Below are 16,190 nucleotides of genomic sequence, written 5' to 3'. Positions count from 1 at the left end.
ATTTCGCCTACTTCTTCGTTTCTATTTTTTTTTTTTTAGATCCCACTCCTGACACCAATTTGTTACGTCTTCGTTCGTTAATTGATTTTTCGTAACTTCGTTCCGACGAAACTTTAGCGACACAAGTCCTTTCTTAAATAAAACTGGTTTATTCTTTCCGAATACAACTTTACGATACACTTAATTTCAACAGTTGCGATATAATTCTCAATGAACGTCTCTCGTGCTCGAGTTCAATTGCACTCTCTGACTGCAGTTCAATTAATCACTACTACGCTGTTCCGTCACGTTGTGACCGTCTTATATATACCAGTCTACCCCCAATCTAGTATTCTCATGATAATTCACGAAAGTTCGAGAAGGATGTGGCGTGATACTAGTCACATGACCTTGCTGACGCAACAATATTTTGTTTATAATTGAACCATCCTGTTTGATCAGATGACCTATCACAACCGCCAATTAAAAACTTGATACCATTCAAACCTTTGACTTGTAACCAGTATAAGTTTAACCTCTTGACTTCCATTTTTGACGTCTTCAATCCTAACATGCTGCATTTCATCCCTTATATAGAACCACTCCACCTGTTCTCTTAACAAGTTTGTACAACCCTAATGAAGCTGCAAAGGTGAAATGTTGGTTAAAGTAAAAAGTTCTTTTATAATTATCTGGAGTATATAGGTCATTTCTTTTTAACCTTTTTATCAAAATGTGTAAATCCCTCAGTTTGCCCTACATATTTTGAAAGTTAACAAGTCTATAACTGTTAAATAATTTAGATTCTGGAATTTCCAAATATTTTCTATTTTGAGTATTCTCCATAGCTAACCAAGTTTCAGTAATTCACTTTATACCATAATATTTCATTTCAGCTACAGCTTTGAATGCTTCTACTTTGATCCTAACAAATATTTTTTCTATTCACTCATCCTTTTTAAAAATGAATAGCAAGGGTCTTGGGAGTCCAACTGAGATTCTACTGCAGAGTTTGGTTAGTGCAGAAAAACAAAAATATCTTGAGGTACATCATAAGGTAGAAAAAAATAGGCATATAAGATTTAGTATAGGCAGAATAGATATAGTAGGTTGAAAAATATTAATGCACTGCACCTATCTGTTGTTTGAGGTATGCTATTCTTATTTTGTTCTACCAACTGTGTACATTATACTTTGATGTTTTGTTTTTTCTTTTTCATGTTGCAGGGGTTACTTTAAGTTATTTTCCTCACTAACAAAAATCTAAAACAACAGGAAGAAGTTAGGAAATTGTTTTAGTGACTGTGGATGACATTTTCATTTGTTGAATTTCAAGGATGTTGAGAATTGGTATTGAATACCAAATATATTAAAAAAACATTATACAACAGTGCCATGGCCTGTAATAGTGAGGAAACTCTCCAAAACCAAAACACAAATGTTTTAAACCCTCATAAGCAAACAGCTAATAGTCTCACTTCCTCACCAAGTAATGTAAAAGCAGCATTCAGTTCACCTCTTGACAGACAAATAAATGACTACCTTGATCAAGAAGATAATGAGGAATTCCCTGAAGTTATGACTGGTTCATATGGGGAAATATCATTTGATCAAGAGCTAACATGTGACACAACCAAAATAGTGGCAGGACTTGATCATGATACACCTGTTTCTGGTATTGGCAAACTGGGATTTGTCACAAAAGATCAGCATGTGTCAGAAAATAATTTTGCAGCAACTCGATCTAGGCCAACAAGCTTAATATTGGAAAGCACTCAGTTACCTATTGTGCATATGGAAAATGCAGATATATATGAGAACAAACATATCGGAGATGAAGATCAAGAATATGATCGAGTTAATAGGTCTCAACAGACCTCTGAAGCACAGATTTTAAGTTTTGAAGATTCACCATCTATCAGCTCAGAAGAATTTGTATCATCATATGGACATCGCAGGACAGGGAGTGACACAAGTGGATTATCGGAACTTCAGGGCATGCTAACCTTTGATGGTGACATGGTTTCATTTGTTGCAGATGATCTTCAGGAGAAGATTAGACTAAGTAGTCCAAACTCAAGAAGAGGTGAGCAGTTAAGTTTTAACTTTATGATACATCATAGTAGAACTTTATAATTTAAGTTCATTCTTCTCCTAAACTTTTCTTTCTTGTAAATCAAATATATTGATTTATTCTTCTTTCAAGTTATTAATGGTTTAGTTATTGGGAGTGTTTAATGTATGTCTCTATTCAGCAAAAAGAAACAGATGCTACTTTTCTTTTTCATTGCTAAACTTGATGATGTATTGCACTAAACACAAGAAATAATTTTAGAATGCTGTTCACCCAAGAGGGAAACCAAAACTTCATATGTTCAGCATGCCAGACATTATGAACAATTAAAAATTTATGTAGTTTTGTGACTACTTAAGGTCAGGATTTAGCATAATTTATAGCTCATTAAATCCTTTACTAAAGGTTTGAAAAATTACTTCAATAAATCTGAATAAGGTATGTTTATTTTCTAAGTTATGAAAGTGTTATAGCTATATTTATATACCATAGTTCCATACCTCATTTTTTTACTTTAACTTTATTTCAAAATCAGAATTGTAATTGTATCCAAACATTAATGTAGTGGAATCATGTTAAGTGTGAATGACATAAATCAGACCTTTATGTAGAGACAAATTATACATGAAGTAAATACATGAAAACCTTTTACACTGAGTGTGAATAAGACATACAAAGAAAGAGATAATCAGAGACTAGTCATTTACAAAAGAGCTGTCTTATTATTATATATGGATGGATGGGCGGACAGGATTCTTTACAGTAGGTGTCTGTGACTTGTTGGCAATAAATTTCAACAATAAACAAACAGCACATAGTCCACTTATTTTAAAATATATTAAAACAAGTCAAACATATTTACAAATTTCCAAAATATACTTACTTCCGCTGACACTTACAGCTATTACTCGACCTCCATTGTTTCTTCCTTTGCCCATCTAAGCATTGGTCTGATTTTTTCTCACTGGCTCCAGTCTTTTATACCCCACTCAATTGCCCTTGGCAATATTTGTCTCATGATACTCTCCACCTACATCAACGCGCCCTCTATCCTAGTACTGTATATAAGCGCCTCATTCAGATGTTATCACTCTTTCACGACAAAGTATTTAGAATCTGGTTTTTCTAAATAAGTGCTGTGATAGTTAATGTCCTTGGGTGCAATTTTCACGTCACCTAGTTGATTTCTGTTCAATAATATTTTAACAAAACTTAAAATCTTTTTGTTTCAACATGCTATTTTCAGGCATGAATTCCTGGATTACTGTTTCCAGCATGGAGGCTAATTAGACCTACACTATTCCACCTCTGTTATCTTGCGTCTCTCAACAGTCGGAAGGAGGTGGTCCATTCTTGGGTGTGCCTGTCCATAATCTGATTCACTGTGAGATACAGACATATATTCAGTATGTGGGTGTCTCTCTGGGGGGTTTTGAGGCTGTTTTTGCCAATGATCTAGGACATTCTGGAGAGAATTTACACTCACTTTTTCCGATGCCTTCGTTTACTATGTTGACTTCTCACAAGATCAATTTGGATCAGCCACCTATTGCTACCTTTCTTCATTTAGTCAGTTGGTTTTGTAAGGTTCTGAGGCTTTCCTCAGTTGCCTTTGAGTTTACTCCTTCCATGATGGCAGAAAGGTCTGAGGGCAAATACTTAGTTTTTCCTCCTTCACCTGATATTGGTGTTCATGCAGGGAGATTTACTGTTCAGTTACTTGAAGGGATAGCTATGCCTTGTCCACCACATTTGTCAGAATAGCATGCATTGGCTTACCACTGCCAAGAGGATATATATTTAGATTTCCAGAGACTTGATTCACTTTTGGAAATGTGGGGTTCCAGAATGGAGCCTGTGATCACTTTGAACAGATCACAGATTTCTAGGATCAATCTGACCCTCACTACAGTTCTGAGATATTTATCTTCCCTCCAAATTTTATCGGAAGCCTCTCAATGATCCCCACATCAATATGATGACAAATTGGTTACTCTGCTAACTTCTACTTTGGTAAGATTGTCAGCTTCTGCTCTTTTGGTTTCCTGGCCTGTATGTTATTGTGACTCATTGATTAAAGATGCCTTGTTGTAAAGAGTTTTTCTACCTGCTGCCACCCTCTGTGAGTTACATGAGGCTCTTTTTCTTCATCCCTTGATGTTTATGGGCATTCCAGAGGTTTTGGAATCATGGATTGATGTTGCCTGCTTGCATTCTTCCTTGTCATTATTGGCCTCTCAACTTTCTTTGGCCCCTAGTGGAAGTCATGGTGCTATTGCTTGTCATGTGTCCCGACCCCTGACTCTAGCTGCTCCATCTATTGGTACCCAGATTCTGTTCTTATCCAAGAAGCTCCTCCACTCATGCAGTCTACCCTATGCCAGTGGTATATGTCGGAGCACAATTACAACATCTTCTAGACATTTGGAAATCCTTCACCACAGATCCATGGGTACTCCAGGTTCTGACATTGGGGTTGGTCATTAAGTTCATATTTCCACCTCCATTATCCTCTCAACGTGTGTTATTTCCACCCCTAACATTTTCACAGAGTGTGGATCTTTGTTCTTGGGCTATTTGAGTTGTTGGTCAAAGAGCAGTAAAGACAGTCAAACCTGTTCTTCCTATATTTATTTGTTGTGCCCAAGAAGATGGGAGATTAGTATCCAATCATCAATCTTTCTTGTTTCAACCAGTTCTTGATCCTCCTAGGTTCACAATAGAGTCAACCTACATTGGCATTTTTTACCAGGTCTGTGGATGACTAAGTTTGATGTTGCCGATGCCTATCTCCACATTCCCATAGCAGAGTCATCCTGCCACTATATACCTCTTGTGCACAAGGATCAGGTTCTGCAGTTTAATGCTCTTCCCTTTGGCCTAGCATCTGGTCATATGTCTTCTGCAGAGTCATATGAGTTTTTTCTTTTCACCTTCAATTTTTGGGCCTTTGCACACAGCATTATATGGACAACTGGTTACCTCTGGCACCATATTGTCAGTTGGCAAAATGGCACACCCAGATTCTCCTTTCAAAATCCATGAAAGCTGGCTTTTTTTATCAGAGCCGAGAAATCCATTTTTATGTTGACTCAATACGTTGTCCGTCTGGGTGTCATTTTCAATGTGTATTTAAGTCGGGCTTGGCTGCCTCTCTTCCAGCTCCATGTTGTGGAATGGGCAGTCAGGCCCTTACATATCCTCCTACTGTGTGGATGATTCTCTCTGTTTTGGGGAATTGCCCCCTCATACTGAGATTCATCTCTTCACAGATGCCTCATTTCAAGGATGGGGTGCATATATCAATGGTCAGGAATTCCAGGGTCTATGGACGGTTGACAAATCTTACTTCCACGTTAATATTTTAGAACTTCTTGCAGTCCAACAATTACATGGTGGTATCTTACATTTCCTGTCAAGGAAGCACGCATTCTTTGGACATCTGTTTTAAAACTTTGGATATTCTCTACTGGGCTCACTCACATCATATCAGCCTCCTAGCTTGCCATGTTCCTGGTGGGGGGATCAATTTAATAGCAAACATTTGTCTCACCCCAACTGAATTCTCCCAACCAAATGGATGCTATATCGTGAGGTTTTCTGGTGGATTTGCTCACAGTTTGGGACTCCAATGATTGATGCATTTGCCATTCCAGTACCTCATCTTCGGGCTTTGGTGATCGATGCATTCATTCAAGATTGGATGGGATTGCACCTCTATGACTTCCATCCAATTCATTATCCAGAGTTTTGACTATGCTTAAATCCATCTTATTCGAGTGCTGTCGGTAGCCCTGGATTGGCCAGCCCAACCATGGTTTCCTCTTCTTCAGTGTCTTCAAGAGTGTCCACCTCTGCTACTTCCACTTTGGCTATCTCTGTTGAGGCAACCTCGATCTGACATTTTACACCCATACATTCTGAAGCTTAAACTTCATGCATGGATGTTATGCAGCCCTTTGCACAGCATCAGGATTTAACTTCTAAAGTTACCTTATATCTGTATCAATCTCTTCATAGATCCACAATGGCTACTTATCAATGGAAAGGGCACACTTAACGCTAATGGTGTTTCATGAGGAAATTCAACCCACTTCAGTAAAATTTGCCCACTATATCTCATTTTTTGACCTGGCTTTTTGACAAAGGTCTATCTCTGTCTACTGTCAACTAAAATAAAGCAGCTTTATCGACTACTCTTTGGTATTTTAAACATCGGAAATTATATGAGACCCCACTGCTATCTGATCTTCACAAATCATTGTGCATCCTTCGTCCCAAAAGGCCTTTTCAATTACCTAAATGGGATATTAAGGTGGTATTACATGCTTTGTCTTGGCATCCATTCAAGCCTTTAGCCTCATGTACTATGTATTAATTTTCCCTTGACCCTTTTCAGACAGGTCATGAAGCGAAGGCTATGTCATCGCATTTATTGGCTCACATTCAAATTTTTATTGAGCTATTATTTCATGAATTTATGCCAATAATTTGGGTATCAAACTATAGATTATAATTCAAATTTAAAAGTAAATATTGAAAGAACAGTTAAACATCGATTTTTGTGTGTCACATTGTATGTTGAATGCACCGCTAGTTCAAATTACATGTTTGTGATGTCAACATACTAAGTCTGTAGTTTCATACAAATTAGGAACTCAAATTACCAATATTGACAAGCTATAATATAAAATAAGAACGTCTTATCTTTTCTATTTGCTAAGATACAGCTCATATAATGAATCAAACCCAGTGCTCTCCACTCACCTTTTTCCATTTTTGGAAATGCTCCCTTATATACATTAACTACTATATGTGACACGAATATCCAATCAAAAGCTCAGAATGTCCCCTTACTGGCTTTTTTAGCCATTTTAATGTGTTTGGACATCATCTCATTCTTTCGAACCAAGGTTTCAAGGAGGTAGGTTGTGTCTTTAGTCTGCTCGAAATTTCATATTTATTTTAGACCGAAATTCAGCTTAGTTACTAAGCTTCATAAATTATAATGGAATTCTATGGTATTGGTATAGTAATTTATGAAATTTTGGTTATTCAACTGTATATATAAACCTAAAAAAAAATTATTTCATTTCATATCCTCCATGTGCAAAATTTTAAAAGGCTCAACAACCTACGTCAAGCAGCAACTGAGTACAAAAGTCATAACTAGAAGAGATAATTGTTTACCTTACTTCTTTATTTACTGTTCTATGTTTTAAGAAAAATAAGTTTAAGAACTTATTTCAAAATAGAAATAATCTATATACATATGTAATGTATAATATTTGAAATGTGACTATTTTACAAAATAATAGTGTACTCAAACACAGCCAAGACAGGTCACTTTGTAAAGACTAAAAATCAGTTTTATATTATTGGATACAGTAACATGAGTGCAGGTGTTCCCGTCATTGTAACTTCTGTATTGTTAGCCAGGCACAACTGAATGGTCAATATAATAAAAATAATAAATATATATATAAGTGTATAATTTTATGAGATTTAAGGTATTTAGTCTAAACATTTATGTTTTTGTGTTATAATTTATTGCCATTCCAGAATGAAAGAGGCATAATTTATATTTATTTCCTAATTTTTGTATGGTAGTTACAAGATTGGTCAAATCTACCAAACCCGTACAGAGATTTGTTACTGAAAATAACAGATAAAATTTAAAGTTTTTTTTTCTTTCTTGAGAAACATTTGTTAACTTTCTGGACATTGTAAAGACTTCACATGTGAAATTGGAAAATATTCTGATGCATAAAAGTATTTTTAATCTTAAAATGAAAATTACTTTGCATGTTTGATAGGCAACATGTGAAAAGAAGAAAAAGGCATGAGAAAAACATTGCTTTACAAACCTTAAGACTTAATAAAAAAAATTAGATATTATGCGTATGAAAATATTGTGATGTTTACTGATAATCTGCCAAATGTTGTTAATATATGCTTAGTAATTTAAATGTTATAGCATGAAAACTATAACAAACACAAAATGGTTATGAGGTTGGTCTTAAGGACCGAGCTTATGCTGAAAGATTTAAAGTGTATGCTTGTTGCTGCTGGCCTGTGGACATCACAGGTCAGAGTTGTTTGCACTGCATGTGTACAGGATTCTTTATCACTCTACTTATGTCCTGCTATATACACAAATAGGTCCTTCCTTCCTAACACTGGGAGCCACGGAAGGGGATAAATCCTTCTCACCAATTCATTTGCTGGCTATTTCTCACCTGTATGACCACGTGGATGCTGATCATTTGTTATGTCCTGTCAGGGCTCTGACGTATTATGGGGCCCACACTAACTTCTTTCAAGGTGCTAGAGTTTTTATTCACTTTGATCCTTCAGTTTCCTGTGATTTATCCCCGATTACCATGATGAGGTGAGTTTACAAATCGATCTGTATTGGTTATTTTGGACTATCTTTACAGGCGAGGAAACTTCTGCAAGTCATGTCTCATAAGATTTGTTACATTTCTATGTCTTTACTGCTCGATTGAATTGCCCGCTGGAGGACATCATGTGGGCTGGTGTGTGGACTTTTCCCAATACTTTTTTCTAACATTATTTACACATCTGGCAGTTTCTTCTTCTGAGAGTTTTCGCCTACCCCCTGTGGTTGTTTTGGACACATCTGCTAGATTAAAAGGAGGGGTGAGTATTTTTTTACTCCTTTTGTCTCTTTACATTCCAAGGTCCCTTACATCTTTTTTTTTTCACTGGATCCCACTCTGTGGCAAGTGTTCTGTATGCAGATGTGCTTTTATCAATCCAATTCTGCACTAGCAATCATTGTTCCACTATATTTCTTACCAGTTGCAACAGCTTCTGTAGAAATGAGGTGTTCCATAAGACCACCTAGGAGCTCGTCAGGTGATATTACCATACTATGCTATCATGAGCAAAGCTAAAGAGGATCCTACTGCCCCTACCAATCATCGGATTGAGTAAATCGGGTCGGTTGGTTTCTAAAAGATTAAGGAACTTGGTTCACCTATTACACAGTTTTCAGAGTACTGTTCCTCAGGGCTCCCCAATGCACATTCTACTAGTGGAACTAGTCACTGGGGTGGTGGACAGGGGCTTTTCTGTATGGATAATGCCCTCAATCGCCCCTCCACCTTATCAATGTGGGATTCTAGCTATAAGTGTCAGTGGAAGCATGTATGTTTTGGAAGTTAACATTTTCCTAAATTGAATATATATATTTCTGATAATACCTCCATTGACACTCTCCTGCCCTTCCTCCCCACTAAGAGCTAGTATTAGAGATTAGGATGGAGTCAGTTTCAAAATAAAGTGATAACATTATATGAATGAGGTGCTTATATACAGTACCAGGATAGAGGGTGCATTGATGTAGGTGGAGAGTATCATGAGACAAATATCGCCAAGAGCAAATGAGTGGGGTATAAAAGACTGGAACAAGCAAGATGAAATGAAACCTATACTTAGATGGGCAAAGGAAGAAACCCTGAAGTTTGAGTAATAGCTATAAGTGTTAGTGGAGGTAATTATTATTGTAAATACATTTTCAATTTAGAAAAATGTTAATATTCGTTACACAGTTAATTACCACAGTTGTATATAGAGCTTTAAACAGTTGTCTACCAACTCCTACAAGCTAGCGTTACGGAAGGGAGAGAGAGTGCTACCTCAGAAGCCTAGGAGACTTACTGATGCTCAACATTGTTTTTCTAAAGCCAGGTTGAGAATGTGAACATAGCTTTTATCATCTAAAGTGGAAGGTCTTCATCCAGGATTTTTTTTGATACCATATCACATTTTCAGATCTTAGTTTTATTTCAGTTTTTTTTGGGGGAAGGTCTTTTCACTATAAATGTATGTAATCTTGGAAAAGACAATTTTTACTCATGCATTGAAATGCAGACTCTGAGATATATAGAAAGTAAAAGATGAAAACACAAGTCCTTGGTCATCATACCAAAATTGAATCTAAACCTAGTCTGGTATTTTCAGGTAAAACTGAACCAATGATATCTTATTTAAGACCACAGTAAAGAAGGAACAGAAAATTTGTATGCAGAATATGAATCAGTCAGATTCAACCAAAAAGAAATAGAGATTGGATGCAAAGAGGAAAAATTTTAATTTCACAATGAAATCAATTAAAAATGCCATAACATCTAATTCAAATACTATTTACTAATGAGACTAGCTTCTCATGTCTTTCAAGCAGAAGATGACTACATCCTACAAGGCTACGTCAGAATTTGGTAGTAATTGAAATCACATCACTATTTACTTGTACTGTATGAGTTTGTAGTAAACAGTAGCATTTCATTCACACACTATTTCTTGTGCATCAGTACTAATGAGACTTTTCAATACCTCAGCTTCTCAAGCCAGTTTGAACGCAACATAAATATATAGTCTTAGTTGGAATGATACTTATACCAGCTGTTTATGAGACATCAAGTCTTATGGCATGTAATGACTAATCTGGTGAAAGGAGCTCTAGTTAATATGTAATATGTGTGATATTATGTCATGGAACGGCTGATAGCAACTGAAATCACACATTTTGTACTATTTTGAGGATAACTGTGAGGCTTTAATCTGTGTTTATTTAAAGTGCAGTGAAATGACTAAGTTTGTTGAAATAATGTTGAAACATGCTGTGTAGTTGTTCCAGGTAACTACTTATGTATTACTTGTGGGTTTCTTGTGATTGAGTCAGTAGTAATGCATTATAATCATTTAGTGTTGCAGGCTAAACCAATAACAGATATCATTGAAATTTACCTATGCTTCTTTACTCTTGTTAACTGGATGATTACAGTAGGTTGAAATTCCCCAGGATGTTATCAATTTTAAATTACTATTGATGTTGTACACATAAATGTAAAAAAAAACAAGGTTTGATCAAGCATTTAGCTCAAGTGGCATTTATGGTTTTCAAAATTCAAATTCAAATAATGCGTTGATACATCTGTAGAAGTGTTTAGAGAAGATTATTGAAGTAAAGTTTCATCTTTACAAATATGTGTTAGCCTCCCATTTTATTTTAAAAAATACAATAAAAGTATACATCAAGTGCATTTAGCTCAATTAAATTATATTCCAGGTAATGTTCAAATGAACTAACACAGAGGCATTGCTAGGTGCTTAAAAGACTTGGGGCTTGGGCCCATAGGTGAGGGAATTTCCAGTACAGTACATTACGTCTTCTCTCGTATATAGCTATTCTTATACAGCGCTGCCTTCCACATGCAAAATGTTTTTGCATGCCACAAGCCTTGCACTCCCATGTACCCCATGGTTCAATTATCATGGTTCAGTTGTGTTTTGAATGCAAATCATCATGCAACAAGCCTCCACCAATATAAGTGTGACACACCCTCTTGATGCATGTTATTCTCTCTATTCGATTCTACCGAACTATCACTTCTTGTTAGGCAGTGCTATAGTCACAATGTGGTTTGATTATGCTCTGATCATGCATTTTTCTCTTTAATATTATCATATGAAGTGGAAATATCATATAATCTTTTACTATTGTTTTATTTGTTAAAGTTTTTAGTGATAACTTACCTTGTTTCTTCTTTTTTATTTGAATAATTTTCAAATTTTCATCATTTTATGATGAATACTGAAGTTAATGTTACAACTTCGGAGATTCTTCTAGTGATATCAGCACAGTTTTACAGGCATGAGGTTGGGGAACTTGTGTGAGAAATTTTCAGGCTTAATTCATTGGGATATTGAACATTATCTGAGTTAACCTTCTTCTTCTGATAGTGCTCGATTTCCTGCTGAATCTGCTTGTGATGACAAGGAGTTTCACAGCCTTTCTTCCCTTCCCAAGTATGCTGTGCCGTTCCATGCCTCTCCTGTGGAATCAGCTTGGCCTAATTCACCCTTTTGAGATGTGATTTTTCAGGTTTGTTCTGTTTTATCCATTTCCCTGATTTCTTATAATCCTGTTCATTCCTTATTACATGACACTTCTTCCTCCTAGTATTTTGTTTTCCATCCTTCTCCTAATATCACAGCTCATGCTGAGCATTTTGTTTCTCAATTGCGAGCATGCCTCAACTTCCATGGGCCACGGAACAGTTTGTCTTGGCTCACCATCAGACAGATTAACTCTTTCTTGATTCTTAGCAGTTAGAAACACTACTTCTAGTATGGGGGGCTGATCCTGACAATCCTGCCCATTTATCCCAGGCCCAGTTTTCTTGCTTTTGTCTCTAGTACTCTCCTGCAGTACTTGTACACCATGCACCTTTTTTCTGAAGCACTTCACTGATCTTCTAAGGGATTTTTGGGGTATACCTTCTTCCTCCTTACCTCTGTGTTTGCACAATTGTCCTCCTTGGCTCTGTCTCTTCACATGTGGTTTCTTTGCAGTTAGGATCTGTTGTCCCAGGGTTGTTTACCATTCACTTACCTTCAGAACTTTCAAATGGCTCTTTTTACCCAACTATCCCATTTGGGGAATATTCCTGAAACTTTGGAATCATGTGTGGAATCTGTGAGACAACATTTGACCTTTTTTTCTTTGGTTGCTCATTTGTCTCACCATGAGCCCTTGCAATCCCCTGTGGTCGATCTGTTCCACTTCACTCAATTTCTGGATCTTTCCCATTTTACAATGGAGTCCTTTCTTACACTAAAGTGGGTTTTTTCTGTTTGTTTGTGGATGACCATGATAGACATTTCAAACGATTATTTACACATTTCTTATTGCTACTTGGTGCAGATGCTATCTTGGGTTTGTTCATCACGGGGTTGTGTACCAGTTTTGTGCCTTGCCCTTTGGGTTTGATTCAGCTCTGTGTGTCTTTTGTTGGGTTGTCAAAGCTTTTGACTGACCTATGCATGCTCGGGGGTTGCTCCTACATCACTACATTGTTGACTGGCTTTGGTTAGTTCATTCAAAAATGGAGTCTTTATGTCATAATTGTCTCCTTCTTTCCGAAGCTGCTCAAGTGGGTTGTATTATCATGCTGGAGAAGTCTTTCCTATTCCCTACTCAGTATATTTTCACTTGGTGGTATTTTCAACTCCCACCTCAGTCATGCCCAACCTTCTCCTTTTTTGATTCCATTTGATGAAGTTTTCAGTTTTCCACACCCTTGCTTGTCCCTCTCTTACTCATTCAGAGGTTTTATCACTTTTGATGATGTGGGTTTCTATGGAAGTACTTATCCATTAGATCAGGTACATATGTGGTTTTTAACTCTTTCTGCATGGACTCGTTCCCTGGGACTGACCTCATCACCATTTTGTACTTGTTATAGTTTCATGCTATAACCTTTAAATTAGTAAGCTTATGTTCACGAAATTTGGCAGATTATCAGTAAACATTACAAGGCTTTCATACGCAAAATATCAATTTTTAAATTAAATCTTAAGGTTTCTTAAGCATTGTTTTTCTTGTGCCTTTTTTCTTTTCACATATTGCTATCTAACATGCAAAGTAATTTTCATTTTAAGATTAAAAATGATTTTATACATCAGAAAATTTTCAAATTTTACATGCGAAATCTTTATAACGTCTAGATAGTTAACAAACATTTCCTAAGAAAAATCTATATTTCATCTGTTATTTTCACTAACGAATCTCTGCAACCACCATACAAAATTAGGAAATAAATATAAATTATACCTTTTTCGTTCAAGAATGACTACAAATTATAACACAAAAAGACTAATGTGTAGACTAAATAGCTTAAATCTCTTAACATTATACATTTTTATATACTTATCATTTTTATTATATTGACCTTACTGCCATGCCTGGCTAACAATACAGAAGTTACAATGATGAGGCACAAGTAAACTTGTGTTACCATACCAAATAAAATAAAACTTTTACTCTTTACAAAGTGACCTGTCTTGGCTGAGTTTTAGTGCACTAGTATTTTGTAAAATCCAGTCATATTTCAAATATTATACATAATATTTGTATATACATTATTACTATTTACAAATAAGTTCTAAAACTTATTTTTCTAAAAACATAGAACAGTAAATAAAGAAGTAAAGCAAACAAATATCTTTTCTAGTTATAACATTTGTATTCATTTGCTGCTTGTTGTAAGTTGCTAAGCCTTATGAAATTTTGCACATGGAGGAGTGATTAGGAGTCCTGGTGATCAGGACTGGTTTTGGTTGCAGAATCAATCAACATAAGTCCACATACATGTGTTGCCTATGTTTTTCCTTTTCTTCACTCAATTTGCCTCATGATCACACAAAACAAGAGGAATAATGTTGAAGGAGGTAACAATCCTTCCTCTTGCACTTCACCTCAAGGAGTTTTTGAGGTCTGAGTTTGCTGTGGTGCAGTAGGTTGCCTATTGGATTAAGTATAAATATGATGTGACTTCCCACAGGGGTGCATCTCTTACTGCTATTATTGAGATGTTGGATTCAGATTTTTATGGGTAGTTGTGGATGGTTCACGTGCACATTTCATTGATTGATCTGCACAGTATATAATTTCATTCTACTGAACTTGATATGAAGACTGTGTGAACCCACCTCCTACCATGGATTGGAGGTTATATTCCAGATACTACTTGTTTTTGGACTAGAGTTGACCTACCGCATATGATCCGTCACACCCTGGCCAATCTACGCCTTGGAGCACATCCAGTTTCACTTTTCCTCACATTACTGTCTGTAGAGGATTCATCTACAGCCTCTCCGCAATGGGATTGTGATTATGGTATCATGTGGTTCTGATTCCAATTCAACTGTTTTCTCTCCCTTTTGGTTGTGCTTCCTCTATTTTTTTTTTGCCAGAGTCTGCGACACACATCTTTTCAAACTGGGCAAAAAGTATACCTGGTACAGAAGTAGTGTAGTCTCCCACGTATAATTCTCTATTAAGAGGATCACCAGTATAAGGTGTTCTTCAGATGCTTTCAAAATATGCCTCTTTTTATCCCTCCACCTCTTCAGTGTGGGATTCTAGCTATATTTGTGAGCAGAAGTAATGTACTGTATCAGAAGTTATAATTTTCCTATGCTGAAAATATATTTCCAATTGGTATTTAACTCCTTTCACACTTCCCACCTGTGCTTCCTTTTTTTGCCTAAACTCGAAGTGATAGTTCAGTAGAATTGAATAGAGGGAGTCACATGCATCAGGATGGTGTGTCACTCTCATATTGGTAGAAGGTTGTCGCATGATGGTTTGCATGCAAGATGTAGTTGAACCACAATAATTGTGGGGTATGTGGGAGTACAAGGCTTGTGGGATGAGAAAAAAAAATTGCATTTAGAGGGCAGCAGTGAACAAGAATAGCTATATATGTGAGGGAGGTAAGTACTTATTGAAAATATATTTTTAGTATAGGAAAATTATAACTTTTGGTGTTTCAGTATCCTATCAATCATGGTTTTCTATTCTGATTTTTCAAGACACCAACTGGGATTTGAGGCATGAGCCCTGTGTGTCAGTGTTTAGTGATGCTTCTGAATTAACATGAGTTTACTGTATTGTTTTCTTTAGTAATTTCATCTTTTTCAGGGTCTAGATCATCAACTCCAAGTTTGTATCGACAGGCCTTGACTCCTCAAGTGCCCCTGCTAGATCCTGGAGCCCTTGCAGATCTGGAAATGCAGGCACACAAAGTTGCTTCCTGTCTAGACAATATGTTGGAAAATCTCAGTGGCACCCTTCATAGTGTATGATAGATTTAGTTAATTTGCAGGATTTTGTTTTAATGGTTCATTGTTAAAATTTACCCGCTGTTTAGTCTGTTAGTCAGTACTTTAATGTATTAGCTGTTTTATAGTTCAACTATTTAGAGAATGTGTATTTAAACTCTTTTACACTTTTGTTAATAGGTAGTGTGAAGAACAGTTACTTTATCATAAAACATGTTATGTATATAATGACTGATATATTTGTAATACTGGAATTTTAAGAAAATTATAATTGTTTTGTTGATTGTATAATCAAGTGCATGTTGCCTGACTTACAAGTTTCTAGAATATATAATTAGTTCCTCATAAAGAGAGGATCTGAATGTAATAAGATCTCAAATATAACAAACATTTAAATAGGAAAGAAGGCAGATTGTGTGAAACAAGACCGATGTCTGTAGGTTTACTTTCTTCTTAGAATTCTGCTCAAGAAGTCGATAAG

The 16,190-nt window shown here is 36.1% G+C and overlaps 1 protein-coding gene across 3 annotated transcripts in view; it reads left to right on the top strand.

Annotated features, from left to right (window-relative positions):
- The window catches only part of LOC106463151 (BLOC-1-related complex subunit 6-like), an 88,842-nt gene that overhangs the window by 25,858 nt on the left and 46,794 nt on the right, over positions 1-16,190 (top strand). For all 3 annotated transcript variants that reach the window (XM_013923146.2, XM_022390576.1, XM_022390578.1), the window contains exons 2-3: positions 1,207-2,065; positions 15,570-15,727. In XM_013923146.2, coding sequence (XP_013778600.1) covers positions 1,375-2,065; positions 15,570-15,727 — 849 coding nt within the window. In that variant the 5' untranslated portion in view covers positions 1,207-1,374. The remainder of the gene's footprint in view (positions 1-1,206; positions 2,066-15,569; positions 15,728-16,190) is intronic.

Source organism: Limulus polyphemus, unplaced genomic scaffold, assembly GCF_000517525.1.
Source record: "Limulus polyphemus unplaced genomic scaffold, Limulus_polyphemus-2.1.2 Scaffold1336, whole genome shotgun sequence".
Classification (NCBI taxonomy): Eukaryota; Metazoa; Arthropoda; class Merostomata; order Xiphosura; family Limulidae; genus Limulus; species Limulus polyphemus.
Note: the sequence above shows the minus strand (reverse complement) of the source record. Positions and strands in the feature narration are given on the sequence as shown.